This window comes from Brachyhypopomus gauderio, chromosome 8 (assembly GCF_052324685.1).
Source record: "Brachyhypopomus gauderio isolate BG-103 chromosome 8, BGAUD_0.2, whole genome shotgun sequence".
NCBI lineage: Eukaryota > Metazoa > Chordata > Actinopteri > Gymnotiformes > Hypopomidae > Brachyhypopomus > Brachyhypopomus gauderio.
Window position 1 is genome coordinate 1,622,831 of NC_135218.1, and position 24,027 is coordinate 1,646,857.

General features: G+C 41.0%; 1 protein-coding gene and 1 long non-coding RNA gene across 2 annotated transcripts in view; one reads left to right on the top strand and one right to left on the bottom strand.

The window, feature by feature from the left end:
* The window catches only part of raly (RALY heterogeneous nuclear ribonucleoprotein), a 54,241-nt gene continuing 30,214 nt past the window's right edge, over positions 1-24,027 (bottom strand). Inside the window, exons 5-8 of the mRNA XM_077013678.1 lie at positions 12,584-12,741; positions 3,524-3,637; positions 712-851; positions 1-9 (exon numbers count right to left, since the gene is read on the bottom strand). Of these exons, the coding sequence (XP_076869793.1) occupies positions 1-9; positions 712-851; positions 3,524-3,637; positions 12,584-12,741 (421 nt within the window). The remainder of the gene's footprint in view (positions 10-711; positions 852-3,523; positions 3,638-12,583; positions 12,742-24,027) is intronic.
* LOC143521187 (uncharacterized) lies at positions 4,162-9,726 on the top strand. The gene is made up of 4 exons (XR_013132688.1): positions 4,162-5,100; positions 6,228-6,321; positions 6,477-6,565; positions 8,187-9,726. It is a non-coding gene; the product is annotated as an uncharacterized LOC143521187 (long non-coding RNA).

A 24,027-nucleotide genomic window follows, 5' to 3' on the forward strand; every position in this document is an offset into this window, starting at 1 on the left:
TTACAACACCTGAAAGGATGAGAACAAAGAAAGGGTCTGTGGTCACCAACTGCAGAACCACTCCTTTATAGAGGGTGTCTTGCTAAATGCCTCTCATTTTTACCTGTTGCGTGTTCCATTTGCACAACAGCAATTTGACAATCAATGTTGCCTCCTAACTGAACAGGTTGGTTTCACAGACATGTGGTTGACTTGTGTTGTTTAAGTGTTCGCTTTATTCTTTTGAGCAGTGTATATAACCACTTATAAGAAGCATGAATTGGTTAAGTTTGTAAACCTAACATGACTGAGGAAACATTTTTTAAATGCAAAGTATCCTTGTTCCAAAACGTGCCTTTTATGGAAGAATAAGGTCCATCTCTGGCAAGTTGTAATTTTCCTGGCGAGAAAAGAACTGAGAAATAATTTTGTAATGTTGTGTTGACAGTGGATTTTAGTTTGTCACACACACACACTATTAATCATCCAGTGCAGCATATTTGCAGGGATGATTTGTGAAGACACAGGCCAAATCAGCACAGATGATATTTCGTTGTACAATATTAACCCTTAAACTTCTTTACTGCTATTTTAATGTTTTAACCAGCTCTATATTCTCACCCATATATTATATTCCTATTTATTTTCTTTCTACACTTTTTTGTGCTTTCTCTGCACTCTCATTTTATTATGCTCTCCTTCTCTTTTGCCCTCTCTCTTTTTCACACTTACCATGTCATCATGCTCTTCATGTATGCCATCTTCTCCTTCCTCCATGTCACTATGTTGCTGTTCATCTGCTGGCTCCTCTGAGTCAGATCCAGATTCATTCAGATATGATTCATTCTTGATTATATCAGCATTCTGCAAGTCTAAAACAAACACATACACAGGGAGTTCAACATAATTTTGTGAATAACTGTGATGCAAAGCAACCACATCATCACAGATTTTTATTATTCAACAGGTTCTAGAAATGAAGGCAATTATTAGTCATAGATTTTTTCTTAATACATGAGAAAAAGAAAAGTAATTATTTTTAGTAGTTCTTTCATTTATTTTTTGAATTTATTTATGGTTAGCCTGTTCTATATTTTCCAAGGTGCTATGTTAATGGGATGCATCCATAAAACTGCATAAAAATTTGTTGACTAATTTTTGGAAAAAGCTTTTAAATGTGCCATATTTTGTCAATTGTGATTTTACACCACAATCGAAATTTGTCCTCCGCTTTTAACCCATCTGTGCAGTTAGAACACACACACACTAGTGATTACTTACGTGCCCAGAGCGGTGGGCAGCCCGGCGCCCAGTTGGGGTTAGGTGCCTTGCTCAAGGGCACCTCCGGTCACAAGACCAGGTCCTTACCACCAGGCCATGACTGGCCATTTTTAGCCCAGTACTTAAGTGCATATATGCATAATACATATATACATAATTTATAGATAAAATTATCAAAATTTATCACCATAGAATAGCAAAAAAAAAAAAAAACCCCAAAATGTTATTCATTAACACTATCATTTACATTTAATAAAAAAAAAACTGAGTCTTTCCATGCCCTACTTTAGAAGTATGGAAGAATGAAAACTCAGATAAACATGACTTGGCTACATGCCAGATAGCAGTGGAAGGGTAATAAAGTCAAATACTAGTCAAATGCAATGTCTAGCCCATAAATAAAGTGTCCTAAATAAAGGGTAACAACACTGGCACCCAGACCACAGAAATTCACAAAGAAGCAGCATCCAAAGAACCATTCAAAGTTTATCCCTAGATACAGTGGAGTAAACCTTGACTGTAGATACACCCAGAGCTATAACAGAACATTACTGGAATAACAAAGTCATCATAACACTTTAAATTGTTTTTCCAGCACATCCCACAGATGTTCAATTAGATTGGGAAATGTGTCAAGTCATAACATTGAACTTTTTGTCATGTTTTTCAAACCATTCCGGCACAATTTCTGAAGTGTGGTATAACACATTATACTACTGAAAGAAGCCACTCCCCTCAAGGAATACTGTTGCTATGAAATAGAGCATTTGGTCTGCAACAGTGTTTAGGTCACTGTAGGGTTGCAACGGTATGAGATTTTCACGGTATGATAACCGTCTCAGAAAATACCGCGGTATCACGGTTATCACGGTATCACAGTTAGTTTGTATATTATTAAAAGATACACTGACCCTTAAAGAAATTACAACAAGTTTTTTTTGTTCAATTAACTATTTATTGTAGAAACCTGCAACTATTGTATACAAAATGTCTCCTTTAAAAAAATAAGCTGTAAACATGTTTATATAAATACTGCAAAATTAGAGAAACCTAAATCATGGATTTCATTACAATTATTTAAGTTTAAATTATTTAATATCTGACAAACTCAGCCTGGGTCAGTGTCTGATCAACAACTGTTGTAAACGTCCGTTTTACTGCCAAGTTGGAATATAACCAGATACTGCAGAAAGAGAGGATTTATTTCTGACATCATCACAATAGAGATTTCTATTTTAAGGCTTTCACACCGAGTCTGGTTTTAACATATGAAAAACAGGCACGTTAGAATTTGAAAATGAACGCATGTCAATTAATGGCGTCTTTCACATCCAATGAAAGCAAGGACCTTAAAAAGCTAGAATTATACTTTCACTAGTGACCGTAGCGCGCGACTCCGCACAGTTCTTTTGTATTACGTTAACAAATACGAGCCTCTTGTAATTCCAGGACTAAACGTGAAGAGAAACGTGGAGAGAACGTGAAGACGTTAAGATTGGGCGTTTTGAAAATAAACAACCATTAAATAATGTGATGAAAAAGCGAATTATTTCGAGTATATGTATAAATATGTAACTTTATTAAGTTTAAGGTGCTGGGAAATATTGAAACGGACCTTTAAAATGACGTACAGGTGCTTTAATTCCACCTTATAAAGGTGTATGAACCCTGCAAATATGACTTTGTTCATTGCGCTGAGGCGCGGCGCACGCAAAGTTACAAAATTCGAGAGGTGCACGACCTCGCTAATCGACAGCGCGTGAGACCCTCGCGCACGGGCGGAGCCACCGCGATTACGTTATTTTTGCCGCTGACATTAGTTTAGCTTTTTTTTTGTTAAAAAATTTGTTAAGTCTGATACATGTTCTGCCATTCTCACCGCTGTGCTGAGTAGCTGAACCGGAGCGGAGTTGCGCATGCGCGGGTCAGTTTCTCCGCTGGCTTGCTTTTTACCGGTAATAAGCAAACGCACACGGTATGATAACCGTGCATTTTAATACCGTGGTATACCGTGAAACCGGTTACCGCTGCAACCCTAGGTCACTGGTACATGTCAGTGTAACGTCCACGTAAAATCCAGGAGCACGTCTGTGTCGCTTGTTTGCCCATTTTTCGTGCTTCCAACACTTCAAAAACTGAACATTCACTTGCAGACTAATATATTTAACCCCCCCCCCAAAAGTAATAAAAGTGGTAATGGTTTTGTGTTTTCAATAGCATTCTCTCAAAGTGTGAGAGAATTTGCTGTAGTTTAGTCTCTCACCTCTTGCGCAGTATTTGTCCCCTGTGATTTGATCTAGATGTCCCAGCAGTGCATCGATGTTGGACTTAATCTGAGTAAGTTCTGATTTGATAGTCTGCAGTTCATTGGATTTTACTGGTGGTCACATGTGCACATACAGACACACAGAACAAACTTGAAAAAAGAACAAAAATGATTTGCTTTAATAATCAAAATATTGTAAACTCAGAAGAGAAAATGCCAGCATAATATATAGTTAATGTCTGAAAGAGTTCTTCAGTGTTGCCATATGAAGAACATTCAAAAATAAAAAATAAACCGTATCCCAAGCCAGCACACAGAGTTCACACACACAGAGTTCACACAATTAAGTATTTGAGTTCTGAGTTGGCTGAGTTTGTTGACAGTTGATCTTTCTTTTTCCTGGGTTTAACTCTGAAGCAGTGGTGGACAGTAACGAAGTAAATGTAATTTGTTACTGTACTTAAGTAACATTTCCATGTATCTGTACTTTACTCAAGTACTTTTATTTGGTAAGACTATACTTTTACTTCAATACATTTCAAAGCGAAACTTTACTTTTCACTTCGTTACATTTACAAAAATGTAAATGTACAAAAACATCTCGTTCCTTTATTTTTAAATCAACGCTTAATAAAATACCGAAAGTGTAACGCGGGAGTACAGGAAAGTACCCACCGCGTATAGTGAGTGAGAATAGGAGGACCCAAGTGCCGTCTAACACCACGCCAGCGTATGTAAAAACAAAACACAAGAAAGTAATCACGCTGAACCAAACAAACAAAACAAACGCGGAAAACTCGACGCGTGAAAGGGGAAACAATATAAACCGTGATAGCACGGTAAAAACAATGAAACAAAACGAACGCGGAAAAACTCAACGCGTGACAAAACAAAAGCTCAACCGTAAGGAGACGGGAGAAAAAAAAAATAAAACAAACGTAACAGAAATAGCGCGGATGAAAGCGACGCGAAAACGAAACTGAAAATGCCAGTGAAGGAAGCTGGCCAGCAGGCAGAAAACGCCGCAAACAAAACAAAACCCTTCACAAAAACAAAGACAAACAAATGACAGGAAGAGAAATAGGCTTGTGAAAACTTGAGGAAGGTCAGGGAGCGACGCAGGAGAGAAATCTCAGGAGACAAACAAAGATAGAGAGAGAGGTGATGAGACACCTTGTAACTCGTGAGAAGTATACCACAGAGACCGAGGATACCGGCTGAAAGCGCATGGAAACCACAACGAATCAGCAATGATCCGTTTCCCAAAGCTTTCTTAAGAAGCCTTAGAACAGCTGAAACGAATCATTGCTGATTACGTGCAGCAAGTCTAGCGGTCCGTCCGAAACCGAGTACTACAGTACTATATAGTACGCGAGCAACCTAGTACGTCCGAAACCACAGTATGCATTAAACCAGTACGCGAAACGTACCCGGATGACGTACTGCATCGGCAGCCATTTTTAAGTATGTGATTGCAGCACACTGTCCTATCCCATGATGCAACTGGAGCAGCGGAGGTGTTCGAAGTTAGAAAAATAAAATGGCGGAAAGCGGCGAGCCAGCAATTTACAAGTGTAAGTAGATACAAACACAAAATAAAACATTTAAAAAATATGACGATGTGCAAACCAAGTGCAACCCAAGTGACATTACAAGTAGTGTCACTGAGAATGAAAAATACAATTTGTTAGATTACATATATATAGTTTTTAATTTTTTTATTAACACAGCTAGCGAGTCCAAGCTGAGGTAATCTTGTTAGCTCGCTAGTTAACCCGTCAGCTAATACCGATTAACTCATATATCCGATAACGCGAAAAATATGCGGTATTAATGTTGGTTTTGTTAGATTTATATGCATATGCGAATATCCGAATGGAGCTGTGGATTTCTGTATTTTTTTAGTGTTTATGACCATCAGCGAGTCCAAGCTGATGTAATATTGTTACAGGCATGAAAATCTGTCACCTTTCGGCGACATTCGCTGTTTTGAAGTTGAAAAGGGTGACCTACGTGAATCATGTAGATCCGAGGAGTTTTTTTTGGGTGGGGAGATATTTTTATATAAAATCATATTGACTTAAGTAAACAGCACTTCCGAAATCGGCCATTTCTGCCCGGATACATCATCATAGAGGCCAAATACGAACGTTCTTCATTCGTGTTGTGGCGCAGGACCTAGTGCTGTCTACACCAGGGACACGGCAGAAGAGCGAACATTTACCACTACATTTACCAGATCGTACATTTACCTCTACATTTACCAGATCGTACATTTTCCTCTACATTTACCAGATCGTACATTTTCATGCCTGTTGTTAGCTCGCTAGTTGACCCGTCAAGCTAATACTAATTGTACCGATTAACTCGCAACAAATCTGAAGCGCATCCGTCAATTTTAGACCATTTTGCTCGCAATGATTTTAAGACATGACTAGCTTAATCTGGTTTACAAGTGGTTTGCAGGTCGAATTCCTTTATGTTCATTTTCTTTTATTTTAAATCTTGGTTGTTTGTCATACTGATATAACGACGTTCGTGCATTCACCTCACCTTTTTAGTAATACTATTGAAAGGCTAACCTATTCTTACCATATTCTATACTATAAAAATATATCTAGCTTTGTGATTATTGATTTTTGTAACTTTGCTACACTGATACAGTAACCATCAATTTTAAAGCTAAAGTTTATTATTGCAGGGACCGATGAAGACACCAAGGACCTTATCCGGTGGAGGGTGGCCAATGCGCATCTCTTCACCGGTAAAAGAAATGCAGCAGTACGAGGTTTTGAGTAAGTAACTTTGGTTAAATTAATACATCTGCATTACAGGTCATGTACACTATTAATTACAAAAGGCTGTATGTAATAGAGATATAGTATTAACAGTTTTAAAAGACAGTGTATGCATTTTACTGTAGTTAACAGTTATGTCTATTATCTTGCAGAGCCTTCGTCTTGGAGAAAAAATTGCCAAAGGCAATCTCTCCACTTTATGTAAAAAAAAAAGTGGGAGAACCTTAAGCAAAAATATAAGGTAAGTCTCTTCCTGATAGTTTATCAGATTAAAATAATTCAGTGAAGGTTTAGTTATAATACAAGGTGTTGTCCCCCGTTCCCTCTTCCGTGTTTTTATGAATTTTGTAGGAACTGAAGTGCCCCCCTACTGGGGTGAGTACAGAGGGTGGTGTAGCAACAGCAGCATCCTGGAAATGGTATGCTGCCATGGATGAGGCAATAGGTGGGAGGCCATCAATTAGTCCACCCACCCTTATTGCCTCATCTGGCCAGGGTGCTGCTGTTGAGCCACTGCCCTCTGTAAAGGAACCCCTTGCCAAGAAGAGGCGGGGGAATTTAATTGACTATTTGAGGGAGTTGGAAGAGAGGGAAAATGAGAGGGAGAGAGAGGCTGAGGAAAGAGACGAGAGAAGACAGAGAGAGGCTGAGGAGAGGGAGGAAAGAAGATGGAGAGAGGCTGAAAAGAGAGGAAAGAAGAGAGAGGGAAACAATAGCACGAGAAGAGAAGAGAGATGCAGAAGCTAGAATAAGAGAGGAAAGGAGGGATAGGGAGGCAAGAGAGAGAGAGGAAAGATTTTTAAATGTATTGGAGATTTTAGCTAAAAAATAAATAGTTGTATATCAGCTTTCAAGTCTTTTGGTGTTATATATTGTGAGAATGATGACAGTAATACATTTGCAACTAGAAATAGTTAGGTTGTAGATTTAATTTAAATATGTTTAGATTTTGTGTCTTATACAAGTCTTATACTATAGGTATACTATAGGTAGGGCATAGTTTTCAAGCTTATGCATAAAGTATGTGTGTGATCTTTTTGTCCCAAACAACTTCATTAATTAGACAAGTTTTAGTCTTCTGATCAGTAGCCACACTGAGTAGAAATTCTCATAGATCTTTTGAATGTATTGATGGAGCAAGCTTTCTGCTTAAACTTTAATGCTAAATGATATTCATAACCTAAAGGTAATACATCATTTACACCCAACAAGTCTGAGTACAATTTGGAATGATTTTAATGATTTAATTCTACACAAACAGCTGTGCCTCCGTGAAGCAGCCAAACTCTTGAGGTTTGCTGATACCACCATCACTAGTCTAATCTCTGGTGGGGATGAGTCAGCCTACAGCAGGGAGATAGAGAAACTAATACAGGTGCATCTCAGTAAATTATATCAAAAAGTTAATCAATTTCAGTAATTAAATACAAATAAACTAAACGCATATATTATATAGATTCATCACAAACAAGGTGATCTATTTCAAGTGTTTATTTTTGTTAATGTTGATGATTACAGCCAATGAATATCTAAAACATTCATTGAAAACTTGATTAGACCAACTAAAAATAATGATTAATTCAGAAATGCTGGCCTACTGAATGCAGGCGCCAAATGGAAATTACAAACTGTATTGGTCGTCGTGCCGCATGTACAATTAGAATATGGAAACTCTTTTGGCGAAAGTGTGGGTGGCTCTTAAAAGAGCCGTTGGGTTTTAAAGCGATGTTTTAAACACTCAAAGAGAAAGGCCTAAATATAATCATGCTCGTGCAGAGCTAAAACACAATGTTGTGGTGCTGAGACAGCTGCAGCCAGAATCTCTCGTGCATCTTCCCCAGATGTTTGTTTTGTGCCGACAGGCTCTGGTGGGTCAGTGTCATCAGCCTCTGGAACATCTGGGTCTATGATGTCGCCGTGAGCAATGCAGAGGTTGTGGAGCACAGCGCAGCATGCCACAACCTCGGGTGCGAAGACAGGGCTCACCTCAAGGGCTTTAAAGAAAATGGATCGCCAGCGGGTCTTCAGCATTCCAAATGTTCTTTCAATTATGTTCCTGGCCCGAGAGAGTCTGCTGTTGAAACGAGCCTGTACAGGGTTCTGCACAGGCTCTCGATAAGGGGTCAGGAGCTGGATTGGTGCGCTGATGCACGGATAACCCCCATCACCAAGGATGCACATTCCTCTAGGTGGGTATAGGCCCTCTTTGTATATAATAATACTTTATTTATTTGATCCAATTAGAATTTGGTTTTTTATTTACTGTAAAATAAATTGAATAAATATTTTTGTGAAAGTGGTTTGACTATACATTATTTCATAATCATGAGCACAAAGAATGTTTTTTGCTCCGCGGTATTCAAACCAGATATTTACCACTACGCTCGAAGCTCCACTAACTCTAGCTCCACTAACAGGGCTAATCGCGGCGGCGGCGACCGGGGGGGGGGGGCTTAGGTGGCGAACGTAACACTTGTAACGGAGTGTTTTTTTCAATAGCGCTGAAATAAATGCTCCGGTTTAAAATTAATTCTCCCGTCAAAATTAAAAAATATTTTTAACAATTTATTCTGGGTCCGGATGGGATGGCATTTGGGTCCGTTGGTTGCGGACCATGGAAATAGAAATTTGCAGAGTTAAGGAGGGCGTAAAATGGACACAGATTAAGTGTTATATCGCCGGTGGATGGCGTCAGAGCTAGCGAACTAGTAACGTATTGAATCATATATGGGGATCTGAGGTAAATAAACTGGATATTTTTTTCGGCGTGAGATATCGGAAATACGGGACAAATAAAAATACGGTATGACGCCGGGACAGAGCGGTAAAATACGGGACTGTCCCGGCCAAAACGGGACACTTGACAGGTATGATCCGGACCGCGGTCCGCCTGTTAGTGACCTCTGGTCTAGAAATATAACTTGAAGCTGTATTTTTAATCATCTTATTATTAAGATGTCATTGATTTGTGCTGTCCAATGAGTAATATAGCACAAATATGTATGTAGTAAGTGCCGGCTACGATTGCTAAAGACGATAGCGGTACTTACATTTCTCCTGAGGTAAATGATCAAATTCCTGAGGAATCTTCTCCGAGCTACTACTCGACGCCGTCTTGCAGAGAATACCATCGCAAGAACTGTCTTGACGAGGTAAATGTAAAATGAAATGTAAATGAAGCAAATGTAAATGAAGCAAATCTAATGTAAATCGCGAACAGACCATAAACTAGAAAACTGTCAAATGGGGCTTTTAATTTAGTAGCGTAACGTCATAGGTCATGTGACAGGTAAGATGGCGGACGTAGTATGTCCGAAGTTGGATGCATACTGACCAATCTCGTACTTAAATAACGTACTGCTTTGACGGTTGGGAAGAACGTACTGCACCGAAATCTAGAACGTACTGCTTAAGTACGCGATTTCGGACGCAACTTAGGACTGACTCGGGTGCCCCTCCTGGTGGTAGAGGGAGTGGCAGCCGAGTCAGCCCTGACAGAAAGGTCAAAGTGTACCGTGTCACAGACTATAACCAATCAGTGCTCAGTAACAGGCATGAAAATCTGTCACCTTTCGGCGAAATTCGCCGTTTTGAAGTTGAAAAGGGTGACCTACGTGAATCGTGTAGATCCGATGAGTTTTTTGTTGGGGGGGGGGGGGGGGGGTCGGGAGATTATATGTATATATTTTAATTATCATATTGACTTAAAGCAAACAGAGCACTTCCGAAATTGGCAATTTCAATGACAGTGGCCAGCAGTTTCCGCCCAGAACCTTCATAGAGGCCAAATGGCATTTCAATCATACAAACGTTCTTCATTTATGTTATTCATTTACTGCTAAGCGGGACGAGAAGCAGGACCTAGTGCTTTCTACACCGGGGACAAGGCAGAAGAGCGTACATTTACCACTACATTTACCAGATCGTACATTTTTAATTGGGTGGATTTAATTGGGATATTAATGGTTTCAATCATTTTCATATTTTGCGGTAAAACAAAGTTACTGCCGTTCGCTACAGCGTTGAACACTGTCAGATCTAACCACAAGCTCTTGTGATAAATAGGTAGATAGATGGGCCTATTAAGTTCGCGTCAACTCCGTGTAGTTAACGGTGACATAAAATAAGAAACAAGATTTTTTTTTCTAGTGTGTCTGTAGTTGTAACTGGTGAATCCAGGGACGTGTGAGGATCACATTCGCACCAGGGCTGAAAAGGTTGAAGATGAAGTTGTAAACGCTTGTCGTTTGAGTCTACCCTGTGCTTTAGCCCAGGTTAGAAAATAAAAACACGTGAACCTGGTATTTTTACACTCATTTTCGCCGCTGATGTATTTATTGGTTCATTAAGACGTAATGGTTTTGACTGAGCCATCCGGAATGGCAAGAGCGGCTTCTTGCATTTACGGATTGCGTTTACATTGAATCCATTGACATGACAGTCAAAAAAATTTTTTTAATGGATTTCACTATATTTTACGGAGCCCGTAAGGTGACATCATGTAAAAAATAAATAAATAACGCGTGGCCACGACTTATTAACGCGTGGGAACGAGATACTAACGTCGCCTTTCACACGCGGCAACAAAGTTTATTTTTTCACAGCAAAGCAAGCAGATCCCAGGGATGTTCGCGAACTGACTGCCCAAGGAAGGTAAACCTGGCTTTATATAAAGTAATACTTAATTATCTTGTTCGCACGCGTTAGTAAGTCGTTCGCATGCGTTAGTAAGTCGTGGCCACGCGTTATTATATTTTTTACATGATGTCACCTTACGAGCAATATTTGGCATCACCTGTCGCTGTTTCCCCGTACAGCAGCAGCCACCCCCAACCCCCCGTCGCAGTATACCCATGACGTCACATGCCCCCCCCCCCCCCCCCCCCGGTCTTGTCACCTTTTTAACCCCTGACCCATTTTCATGCCTGAGTAAGAGATTAAGATTTGTACGCTAATTGGCTGAGGATCTGACATGGCTGCAACAGATGGCTTTCCCAATCGAATTGTTTTAATTCCTCGAAGAGAAAAATGATTCGTATTCTTTCAAGTGTCTCCTCTGCATTCCGAAGAACACATCGCGGTCATCATTTATGAACTCGCTGTCAAACTTGATAAAACACATCGAGGTAAGTTCGCCATTAGATGAGTACTACCAACAGGGTGGTTTATATACCCCGGTTAATTATATCACATTGAAATACACTACATTTAACAGATGCTTTTATCCAAAGCAATGTGCTAGTACCCAAATTGCAATCTGTGGAGATGCTAAGCGACAGTTTAACACAGGAGACTCCCACATCAAACGTTAAAGCCAGGGACACATACACACGAATTTGGCCAAGCGAAGCAAAGTTCGCAATTCATTCCTATAAGGGAGGCGAAGGCAAACAAATATGAGCGAAGCAAAGCTAAATTATTAAAATTATTATTATTATATTAATTATTATTAATTATTTGGCCAAGTTAAATATTATGATTTCAGTTGGTTGGGCTCGAGCACCTCGAACAGTTCTAGTTCGAGGTGCTAGAGTTTCTAGCTTCCCTGTCCCGCCATGTGGTGGACAACGTATAACCTCTTCATATACTGTATCGCCTCTTCAAAACTTAGGTAATGTTTCATCAAATGTAATGTTTATAGTGAATGATTTATCAGTTGTGTTTTTATTGATTTTCATCAGTTGTGATGGTGTTATTTGTTATTCGTCTTTTGACAACCGAAATAAATGAAAAATAAAATAATGAAACTTGAATACCTTTTGTGTTGTTGCTTCAAAAGCACTTTGTCTTACTTAAATATAATATCGTTTTGAGTATTTTGTGTTTGCTAGGCAAATGTAAGGCACCGTTTCGTTGTTCACTTGTTGATTGAGTAGGCCTAGGGGGTTTGATGTGACGCTAAGAAAAAAAAGTTTTTACTTTAATACTTAAGTATTTTTGAAGGCAGATACTTTTGTACTTTTACTCAAGTAAACAATTGAGGTGAATACTTTTACTTGAGTAATATTCAATGCAAGGTAACTGTACTCTTACACAAGTACATAATTGCTGTACTTCGTCCACCACTGCTCTTCGTCCACCACTGCTCTGAAGCTACACCAGAAATGTAAACCTCTCTTTTCAACTATGGTAACTCTTTAGGTGCCACAGTAAGTTCAATTATGATCAGCAATTACATTCTACAAAGAAATTATAAAGAAATGAAATTGTTTTACATCATCTAACAATCAGTCAAAGAAAGTGTGAAAATAAAATTTACGTTTGTGTTTGGCAGAACTGTTTGGTAGGATGCTAGATCTGGACAGTCGTTTGACAGGTAAAGGCTTCATCCTGCGCGTCACAGGCACTGCCACATGAGGGCGCATTACTGGTACTGTTATAGGCATTTTTGACTCTCTGCCTCTGTATTCAAACTGTCTGCAGGAGAAAAGAGAGAAGAGAAAGGCAAAGAAAAATTACAGTCAGCCAAATATTTGGAGTCAAAGAAAGCAAGGGACACCAAGCAAACAGATGCTAGGTAACCTTTAGAGCATTGTAATCAGTGATGGCTTAGTTACCTTGAAAAAGTAATAGGATTACTAATTACTCCTTTAAAAAGTAACTTAGTTACGTTACATATTATTTGATTAAAAAAGTAACTACGTTAGATTACAAGTTATATTAGTAGTTACATTCAGCAGCAAAAATCAGGGAGAGTTTTTCCAATAGCCTACTCACTTTATTGCAAGTACATTTTTAAAAGTGTATCTCCTGACATTATGTTTGTGTTGCTGCGTGGTATTATTTGTAAATATATTTGTAAACGTAATACAAGCGAACTATTCAGTCAGACAGCTATTTGTTGTGAAACGAAATACCATTACAATTTCAAGCATTTTTAAGCAGGCTACGTTAGCCAAAATTCCAGCACATTTCAAACCTGGAACACAAAGCAACATTAAAATTCATCAGGTAAATGTTCCTTCCCCTGTTTTTGAGGGGTGTTTCTTTACACTACCACATATCGTTACGGAGAACACTGCACAGAATGACGTGAACACGCTCGTGCTCTCACAGGTTCGCGGGCAGCGTGGGGAGTCGAGCGCTACGGTCAGATGCAAAAATATAATTGAGCCAAGAAGAAAGCAAAGAAATATATTTTTACTAGTGGTGGGCCGTTAACGGCGTTCGTTAATTTGATAAACTTATCGGGCGATAAGTTTTCGCCGAAAAATTATCGCCGTTAATCTATTCTTAAAGTTGGGTTGGGAACTTGGTCAAAATGGGTAAGCAAACTATGATGACTTTCAACTTGATAGTTCAGCTGTATTCCTGACCAAATTGCACAGTAGTGGCGAGAACGAGTTTTCAAACCTGTGAATTACAAATCGTACGTGTGTTTACATGGATGCAGCCACAAAGTCGCCAGGTTTGCTTCATGGAAAATTCATTTTTAGGAACGTAAAGTGTTACCGGAGCGGAGCTCGGAGCGGTCGTTTTCTGCATGGTTATAGCGCTAGATTCGTCGCTATTTAAATATTTCTTTTTAAAAAAAAGTCCCCCCCAAATTACGTCCGTGAGGTTAAATGTACTGAATGTTGGCTTACATTTCAAATATCATGTTTAGCTGAATAAACATGTTATCAACCCCTTTTAATGTACAGTATGTAGGCTTCCAAATTCATGTTTAACTGAATAAACCATTGAACACGAGTAGCCTACATTTTATTGAGCATGTTTTTTTCTTCAAGTATCAAAGTAGAACAGCTTTCTCAAGCAGTCATTGATGCATTTTGGAAACAGGAGATGAGCCCCTGGTCTAATGCACCCTCTGTATTAAGAAACCCTATCTCAAAGACTGACTTTCAGTCATTACTTGGGTAGCACGCATATGAGCCATTTTAATATAGATTAATCTAGATTAATTTCAAGATTTCAGTGAGATTAATCTAGATTTTAAAAATTTATCTATGCCCACTCCTAATTTTTACTAAGGAAAATAAAAATAGTAACAGTACTTGGATAAGTAACTTTAATCTGATTATTGGAAATAGTAACTCGTTATATTACTCGTTACTGAAAAAAGTTACGCGTTACTGACATCACTGATTGTAATACATAAATATTTTTTAAACCCCTACCTGTAAAGTCCATGTTAAAATTCACCAAAGACATTGTCTTGATGAAAGCACAATTTTTTACAATATTAAAAACATTTAAAGGCATTACATCCTTCCACAGGTTGGTTTTGCCAAATGAAGCTGAACACAGAAGTTGTTGTCAAATATGCCACACTGTATACACACTGACAAAAGGCAATGCTTGTCTAAGAAATAAAGAAATGTACTTTGAATTTAAATATAAATGTTCCTCTAAAGACATAACAGGTTCTGTAAAGACAACACTTTCAGCTCAGTTTGTGTTCAGTTTCTTAATCAACCTGTCAATAAAACAGCTGTATTGCTAGATAGATAGATTGTTATTCTTTGATTGATGTTGTGTTTTACAGTTCATCACAAATGTCTTCTAATGTGGGGATTTGATTTTTCTCTTATCTTGCTGTGAGCTCTGCATCAATCTGTATGTCAGTCCCAGCTGCAGAACACAGTTCACTGTTCCAGGCAGAAATACCACACTCTTCATTGTATTTATCATAAAATAAATTAATAAGAGAAGCACTAGATCAGTTGCTTTCAGAGTTTCAAATCCTTCAATACAGGTTGTAACACTGGACCACACAACTCTCACCCTCAGTGCGGGGGAAATATGAAGCTCCAGGCCTGGAAGTCATGTGGTGTAGCGTTAGCAGTGAGGACACCGTACACTCGGAGGTAGGCAGCATGAGGGTTCGTTTATTTGCTATACGGACCATACGAAGCCAGGTCACACGGCTGTTACTCATTTGTACATAAAAGATGAAACAGCGATGAGCTCCTTAACAATGTTACTGGTGCAGCCTAAAGCCGTTGTAATAGCATACTGTCTTCTTCCCGGGACCTCTACTACTAACCTCTCTCTCTCTCTAATCCTCTAAAGACACACCCACCTATGAATAAGAGTTATCTCCCCCTTAAAGGCACAGCGTAGCTGTAACCGTTACAACGTGATCAAACACACTGAGACTGAAGATATTCTCTACCATAGTGACTTTTTTTGACTGATGAGTCATGTCAGTTAGTAGTATAACTGCCTTTTGTGTAATGTGCTAACAGACCTACTTTGTGTCTGACAGTCTTTTTACACTGTCAATTTCACACTAAATTGTTTCTGCTTGTCAGTTATCAGCTTTTGTATGAATGATCCAAGGAAATAAATGTAAGACGACAGCTGTAGTGATACAAAATAGTCTGTGACTGTTCTGTACACAATCAACTAACCCTAGGTTCAGTCTGTGAAATAAATGTAGTATTACTTACGGTACCACATTCAAGAATTTTTCTTGAACAATTATTAATTGTTTAATTACAGTTACTGATCCCCTGTACTGGTATGACTATATATCACTGAGAACTGCAGTTATATACTTTTATTTTATTTTAATTATTTTGTAATTTATTTTATGTACATTTATGTTGTTACATTTTGCTGTTGTATTGAGGATCAATCAATCAATCAATCAAATTTTATTTATATAGCGCTTTTTACAACAGTTGTTGTCACAAAGCAGCTTTACAAGTGCCGAGTCCTAGCCCCCAGTGAGCAAGCCAAAGGCGACAGTGGCAAGGAAAAACTCCCTAGTTTTTTTGCATGAGGAAGAAACCTTGAGAGGAACCAAGACTCAGGGGGGGAACCCATCCTCCTCTGGCCGACACCGGTCACCATGACAACAACTATAGGATAAGGTTGTCATGCTTGACAACTGAATATTTTAAGTCTGGTGGGAACTCTCACATCTACTTTTTTTTTATCTTTGCATTCATGTAAAGTTTGAAACTAACCACTAATCTGGACTTGTTTCATGTTAGCTGTAATATTAAATAATAACTTGATTACCATGGTGGACTTTTGTGATGGTCTGTCAAGCCAGTGATGCTACGCCCCGCCCCGACGCCCCGAGCGTGTTGGGCAGTGTGTCACAGTGCGGAGTCTCCCCAGGGGGTTTCCATGCATTTTAAGGACTTCCAGTTAACAACCAGTGATTAGGCACGCCTGCAAGATGTATTTATAGATGACGAGAGCGGCTTTATAACCAGCCATCTTCCGCATATCTCTGCCGTGTACTGAGCCCACCTGCATCTAGTACCTGCGGTTTCACAGGTACTTGTTTTTTCTGGTCTATTTGCATTGTCTGTCTTGTCTCTTTGGTTGTCACATTTGCCACGTTTGTTATTATTCCCTGTGCTCCCTTTCTCATATCTCTGCATGCGAGTGTTGTGCCGCCACTCTTAGACTCTCTGTTCCAAGGACAATTCCTGGGGCAGCAGCAGCAGACGCTGCAAGAGGTTTCTGAAGCAGTGAGCTCATTGGCTCAACTGTTTACCTACCAACAACAGGTGTCCCAGTTAGTGGGTGAGGTCAGGGATTTGACTAGGTCCCTTCCCCACGGCCCCCACGGTTCCTAGTCGCTTTCACCCCGTATCCTGTAAATAAGCCTGTTTACTTGGTGTATCCTGAACACTGTGAGGGCTTCCTTCTGCAGTGTCAACGTTATTTTAACCCGCGGGTACTGATGCATCCAAATTGTCATTTTTTATCACTTGTTTGGGGTGATAAACAAGTGGGGGTGGCCCCATTCTAGGGCCCTGGAAAGGGCTAATGCTGTATGGCCCATTTATCAGGAGAAGCCATGTACTGATTTCTTACACCCTTGGGAGGGCCTATCACATGGAGACCTGCTCCTTAGCCTGGAACAGGGCGAGCGATCTGTGGCGGCTTACGCCTTAGAGTTCTGGACACTGGCTGCAGGGAGCGGCTGGAATGAGGTGGCTCTTATGACCACATTCCGTAATTAACTTAATGTCTAGGTTGGGTGGGAACTTACCTGTAGGGGGGACGAGAAGCCTTTGAACGAATTGCTTCATTTGGCTATTAGACTGGACCAGCTTCTCAGGTGTCCAGGGGTTTCTAGTGCTCAGGCCCAAGCAAAGTCTAACACTGTGACCAAGTCATCATGGTCCCTGCCTAGGATTCCTGCTACCTGCCAGGAGGATTTGACTGTGAATCCATGTACCTACCCACCTGATCCCATGGAGGTGGGTTATGGAAGGCTCACAGCTACTGAATGTCTGGGCCCATGAAGGCCTGAGGTAAAAGGCTTTTACTGTGGTGTTCATTGGGAGTGTAGAATGAACAGGGCATGGAGGTCTCCGAGTGCTCATGCGGTCAGTATCCTGTCTTCCAATCTGATCTCTTTTCCTACCAGTCATCCTCCGCGTTCAGTCCAGCTCCTTTTTTGCTTCAGCCCTCATCGATTGTGGAGCTGAAGGCAACTTCATCAGTGTGGAGGTAGAGATAGCTGGATCATCAGACCCATGCGTTTGACTGCACTGGACGGACAACAGTTGTGCCAGTCACTTGTCACCCATATCACTTCCCCTGTTGAACTATCTGTCTCTTGTTTGCACAAGGAGATAATCGCACTATTAGTACTGCCGGTCTCCAATCATGACCTGATGCTAGGACTCCCTTGGCCCATGCAGCACAACCCTCTGATTTCCTGGTCCTAGAGGGAGATCATGTCCTGGTCCCAGTATTGTCAGAATAACTCGGTCCCTCACCTGTAAGACTCTCGTCTACCTATGTAGAGAGTCCAGACTCTATAGTCCAGTTTCCTACTCCTCCCGAGTATGCTGACCTCGCACTCATTTTTGATAAACAGGAGGCCACCAAATTACCTCCTCTTTGCCCATACGATTGTTCGATAGATCTTGTTGAGCACCCTGTTTTACCCAAGGCCTGGATGTACCCCCTCACCGGGGAGGAACAGAGGGCAATGGAGGAGTACATAGATGAGACCTTAGCCCAAGGTTTTATAGAGCCCTCTAAATCTCCGGTAGCATCATGCTTCTTCTTCGTCAAGAAGGGGGTGGGCCCTGGAGACATTATATGCAGGCCTGATAGTTTTCAGGCACCATGCCGGAATTCCGGCGTACCGACATGTCCGCGAGAAAAAAAACATTTGGGGGGTGGGGGGGGGGGATGACCCGTCAAATCATAATAATAAATCACACGCATGCTATCTGTTTTGAGGAAATATGATCCTGTCACTGGATCATCAGCGCTGGATGGATGACGGCGGTGTCGTTTGATTGACTTGCAGGTCATCCCGCCTTCTGATTTACGGACATTAGGTAGAAAAGCTACCTCCCTTCTGCCTTAAGTCCAGTTTGCTTTGGTCAGTTAATGTTTTCAACTTGTTTGGTCGTGCAGAAGACCTTAATGCTCCGACATAATCAACATAAACATCATACAGGCGGTCCAGGGGTTACAAGGTCCCCGAGTTACGATTGTTCGTGGTTAATACACATCTCCCATTTACTGTTTAAAGCCTCGTTTGGACTTAAGTGGTTCTGCGTCGTAAACGGAACTTGGTGTTTGGTGTGCGCGGCGTCAGGATTAGTTAAACGCAGCTATGGATAAAGGTATTTGCCAAAAGGCTAGCTTTAGGATAGGATAACTGTGTATAGTATGTTATTTATGTACAGTATGTACGTATGTTCCGATTTACACCGAAAATCTTTTTACGATGGATCAACGTCATAACCCGGGGACCGCCTGCATCGGAAGAGCTTCAGAGGTAGATACAAGATAAATTCAGTATTTTATCTTTATTCTGATTAAGTTAAATTTTTATCAGAAATATAAGAAAGTGTTTTTTTTGAGCCGGTACAGGTGGTCAGACGATCCGATTCATCATGGCCACCTGTAACTTAAGGCCTAAGGTGTAGTACATGAACAAAAGCACAAAATGTATGTCCTAATAAACCAACACAAAATATTTATTTTATATATATATATATATATATATATATATATATATATATATATATATATATATATATATATATTAAAACTAACTATAATCATAATACTTGTAATTCTTTTAAACTTTATTTGCATAATTTCTTTGAGTTGTCTGGTATCCTATAATTTACTAACAATAATGAATAAATAATTAATCATTCCTGTTTTTAACATATTGTGTCTAATTGTGTTAACAATCTTTAGGTTACAGCATTTTCTCAGAATATTAATAGAAATTTGTTTTTTTATTTCACTATAATGATTACCTGTCTTATTTATTATTAATTAATTTAAAGATTAATTATTAAATATTCTAAATATGGTACACTTCCACTCTACCACCCCCCCCCGTGCTCAGAAAGAGTTCAGGCTCAGGAATTTTTCCCACTATCACCCCTGTATATGACATTGAACAATATCACTAAGAAATACCCCTTTCCTCTACCACTTGTCCCCTCTGCACTGGAACAATTATGAGGTGCGTGTATATTCAATAATTTGGACTTGAGTAGCACCTACAAACTAGTGTGCATAAAGGGGGGTGATGAGTGGAAGTCCACCTTCCTAACCACTAGAGGGCACTACCAGTACAAGGTCATGCCTTATGACCAATTCCCCAACAGTTTTTCAGGCTCTCAATGATGCTCTGCACAATTTCTTGGTCAGGTTTGTCATAGCCTATCTTGACAACATCCTGATCTACTCCAGTAATTACCAAGAGCACATTCAACATGTGCGTCAAGTTCTTACATGCCTTTTACAGAACCACCTCTTTGTCAAGTCTGAGAAGTGTGCCTTCCACTTTAAGCTGGTAGCTTTCTTAGGGTACATTTTCACTCCCAAAGGGATAGTCATGCACCAGGCTAAGGTAGAGGTCATTCTAGACTGGCCTAGTCCTTCTACGGTGAAGGAGATTCAGCACTTCCTTGGTTTCACAAATTTTTATAGGCATTTCATAAGGGATTTTAGTTCATTAGTCGCCCCCATCACAGCCTTGCTCAAGGGAAAGCCTAAACATGTCCATTGGTCGCCTCAGGCTGAGGAGGCATTCCTGGCCCTCAAACGAGCCTTTACAAGGACTCCTGTCTTGAAGCACCCAGACCACCAACAGTGGAGGTGGATGCCTCTAATGTGGGTGTGGGGGCTGTTTTGTTGCAACATCAGGGAGAGGGCCTCAAACTTCACCCCATCACCTTCTTCTCTAGGAAACTTAGTCCTACAGAAAGGAACTATGGGTTAAGTGACAGTGAGGTTAGCCGTGAGGTTAGCGCTAGGAGAATGGCGCCACTCGTTAAGAGGGTGCTGCCCACACTTTTCAGGTTCTTACTGACAGAAACCTGGAATATATGCGCCAGGCCAAATGTTTGAACCTTCGCCAGGCTCGTTGGTCCCTGTTTTTTAGCAGGTTGAATTTTAGCATTTCTTACTGTCCCGGTACTTGAAACACCAAAGCCGATGCCCTCTCACGGATATCCAAAAAGGACTGCATAGACCCCAACAATACTCCCTTTATCCTGCCGTCTCAGGTCTCGGTCATGGGACCTCGATGACTAAATCGACCTCGCTAATGAGGGCCTAGAGATACTGTCAAATTGTTCTCCTGATCATAGGTACATGCCCCCTCAGCTCCGAGCTGCCGAGTCCTAGCCCCCAGTGAGCAAGCCAACTCACTCTCAATTTATTACAGGTCAAATATTTGTGGGATAACATGCCACAGGACATCTACAGGCCATGCATAGGCATCCCACAGGCAAGCTCATGCTTTTGCCCATTCCAGAATGCCCATGGTCCCACCTTGCCATAGTTTTGTCACAGACCTGTCCAAGGCAGATGGTTATACTACTATTCTGACTGTGGTCAACCGCTTCTCCAGAGGAGTCAAATTTATGGCTTTTCTTGCTCTGCCTACTGCTCTCCAAACTGCGGAGACCCTGGTGTTCCATAATTTTGGGATTCCTGAGGACTCAGGGCCCTCAGACAGGGGCCCTCAATTTATCTTGTCCTTCTGGAGGTCCTTCTGCAAACATTTGAAAATCGCTGTCAGCCTCACATCAGGTTACCATCCCCAGTCAAATGGTCAGTGTGAGCGTGTTAACCATGGCTTGGACAATTTCTGAGGATATACTGTGCCCGAACGACTGGCCCAAATACCTGGTCTGGGCTGGGATTGCTCAAAACTCCCTTACATGTGCCATGACCGGACTGACACCAGTCTGCCTGGGGTACCAACCACCATGGACAGCAGACTACTTCACCAGCGGTGGACTCTGCAACAGTGTGGGAATGTGTGGGCGCAAATACACCGCCACATCTCCACACTCCTTCATCGTTATAAGGATCAGGCCGATCGCTGTCGGGGGCAGACCCTAGTCTACTCTCCAGGTGCCTGCGTATGGCTCTCAACAAGGGAATTGCACTCTGGGGCCTCTTCTCACAAACTCTGAGCTAAGCATACTGGCCCTTATAAGATTGTAGAGAAGATAAACTATGTCTGCTATCGGTTGCTACTACCTCGTCATAGTCAAATTCATAACTTTCATGTGTCTCTCCTCAAACCCTATTTTCCTGGACCCTTGGAGCTGGAGAGGGGTCTGGCCTACACAGTCTGGAAGGTGTTGAACTCTCGGATGCAGTCCAACAGCTTACAATACCTCATCGACTAGGAGGGTTACGGCCCTGAGGAACGTTCATGGGTCCCGGATAATCAGGTTTTGGACCCGATCTCCACAGAGACTCAATTCCCTGACAAGCTGGCCCCCAGGCCCAGGGGTCACCAAAGTGCCTTGGCACAATGAGCACACACATAGTCTCAAATGAGCTGCGCGAATCCTGGAGCATAAATGGCGAAATTCTAAGTTAGAAGTGTATAGACTATCATGGAAAAGCAGCCTTATTGAATATAAGCATGCCCTCCATATGGAAAAATCCTCATACTTATCGGCTTTAATAGAAAAACATAAAAACAATTCAGGACTCCTATTTAAAACTGTTTCTAGCCTAACAAGAAGTCATGAACAAAGCAATTCACTAATCCCACTCGAGTGTAGCAGTAACAATTTTATGAAATTCTTTAATGATAAGATTGATAAAATTAGGGAAAAAAATTGTCATGCTATCTCAGAGCCTGTCAACATGCCAATGCACCTTGACAGCTGTCTGGTCAGCTCTGATGCCCTGTTAGAGTCCTTCTCCCCAATTGGTCAGGAGGAGCTTATTTCATTGGTGGAATCTGCTAAGCCCTCCACATGCATATTAGATGCCGTACCAACCCATCTACTTAAAGAATATAGAAATGCAGAACCTTTGCTTACCATAATTAACTATTCTCTGAGCCTGGGCTACATTCTCCTTTCATTTATACTTGCATTCATCAAGCCGCTAATTAAAAAACTTGGTCTTAACCCCCAGGAACTGTCCAAATATAGGCCAATCTCTAATCTGTCGTTCATATCCAAAATTTTAGAGAAAGTAGTTTCTTCAGAACTCTCTTCATTCTTACAGACAGAACATGTCAGAGTTATTTCAGTCTGGATTTAGACCCTATCACAGCACTGAAATGGCACTGACAAATGTACTGAACCATCTCTTAATATCCTCTGATAAAGGACATGTTTCTTTTCTCGTACTGCTAGACCTCAGTGCTGCAGACACCATTGATCATAATATTCTAGGCTGGAGACACTAATTTGCACTTAGAGGTCAAGCACTCTCCTGGTTCAGGTTCTACCTGACAGATTGTGTAAGTTTCATTCCCCAGCTCAAGTTAAGTTCCCTTTTGTCACGGTCACGGCTCCGGACCATTCCCTGTGGTCGTGTTGCTATGTCGTCTGCGTGCAGTTATGTTCATAATTGTAGTTCCGTGGGTGTGGGTTGTTTGTGAGCGTGTTCGTAGTCGCACCTGTGCCTTGTCTCGAGATCACGGGGGTATGTGTTAATCACCTATATAATGTGTGTTCGCACAATGTCTTGTGCTCGTCTTTGTCTAAAGTTTCATGCCAGTGTGAGAGTCTTTGTAACGTGCTTGCACTTCCGTGTTGAAGCTACGTGTTTTGTGTCCAGTAAAAGTTCTGTGTTGCACTGTTTCCGTTGTCGTCGTGTCTGCTCCTCCGCACGTCACACCTTTATGTATTGAATTGTGAACTCGAGAATAAACCTCCATCACTCAGGTTAATGTTCATGCACTGTTTGAACAATATTTGTGCATTTATTGCAGCCAGGTTTAGGAGGTTCACAAAAAAGTGTGAATGGTCATCTAGGATTATGGGTAAAGATTTGGATATAATCTGTAAAATATATAGTAAGATTAAAGCATCGGAGGCTCATAGTATAAAGCTAAACATAAAGCAGACATGGAAGACATCAGCTAAATGTTGGCTTTAAGAAGCCGAGAATAGGCAAGCCCAGCTGGTAGGGCTTTAAAAATGTACTAATAGAACTTCTCAGTGTGTCGTAGCTGATCCCGACCTCGATGCTGCCCCACCGAGGCCACCACCAAGGCCGCCCCCAGCTATTCCAGTCCAACCATTGCAAGCCCAGATGCCGCCAACCTCACCACCGGCCCAAGATCTACAGCTTCCACTGTATCCAGCAGGCCTGTTGGCCCCATACGCGGAAGCACGCCAGGCAATGGAAAGTACCATCTTCCCACCGCCACCCCGCCGCCAGCTTCACCCGTGACATCGCACACAAGAAACCGCGAACAGAGAGTGGTGATGCTCAAACTAGTCACCCGGGGGTGTGCAGCGACCTTCCCGATCGATG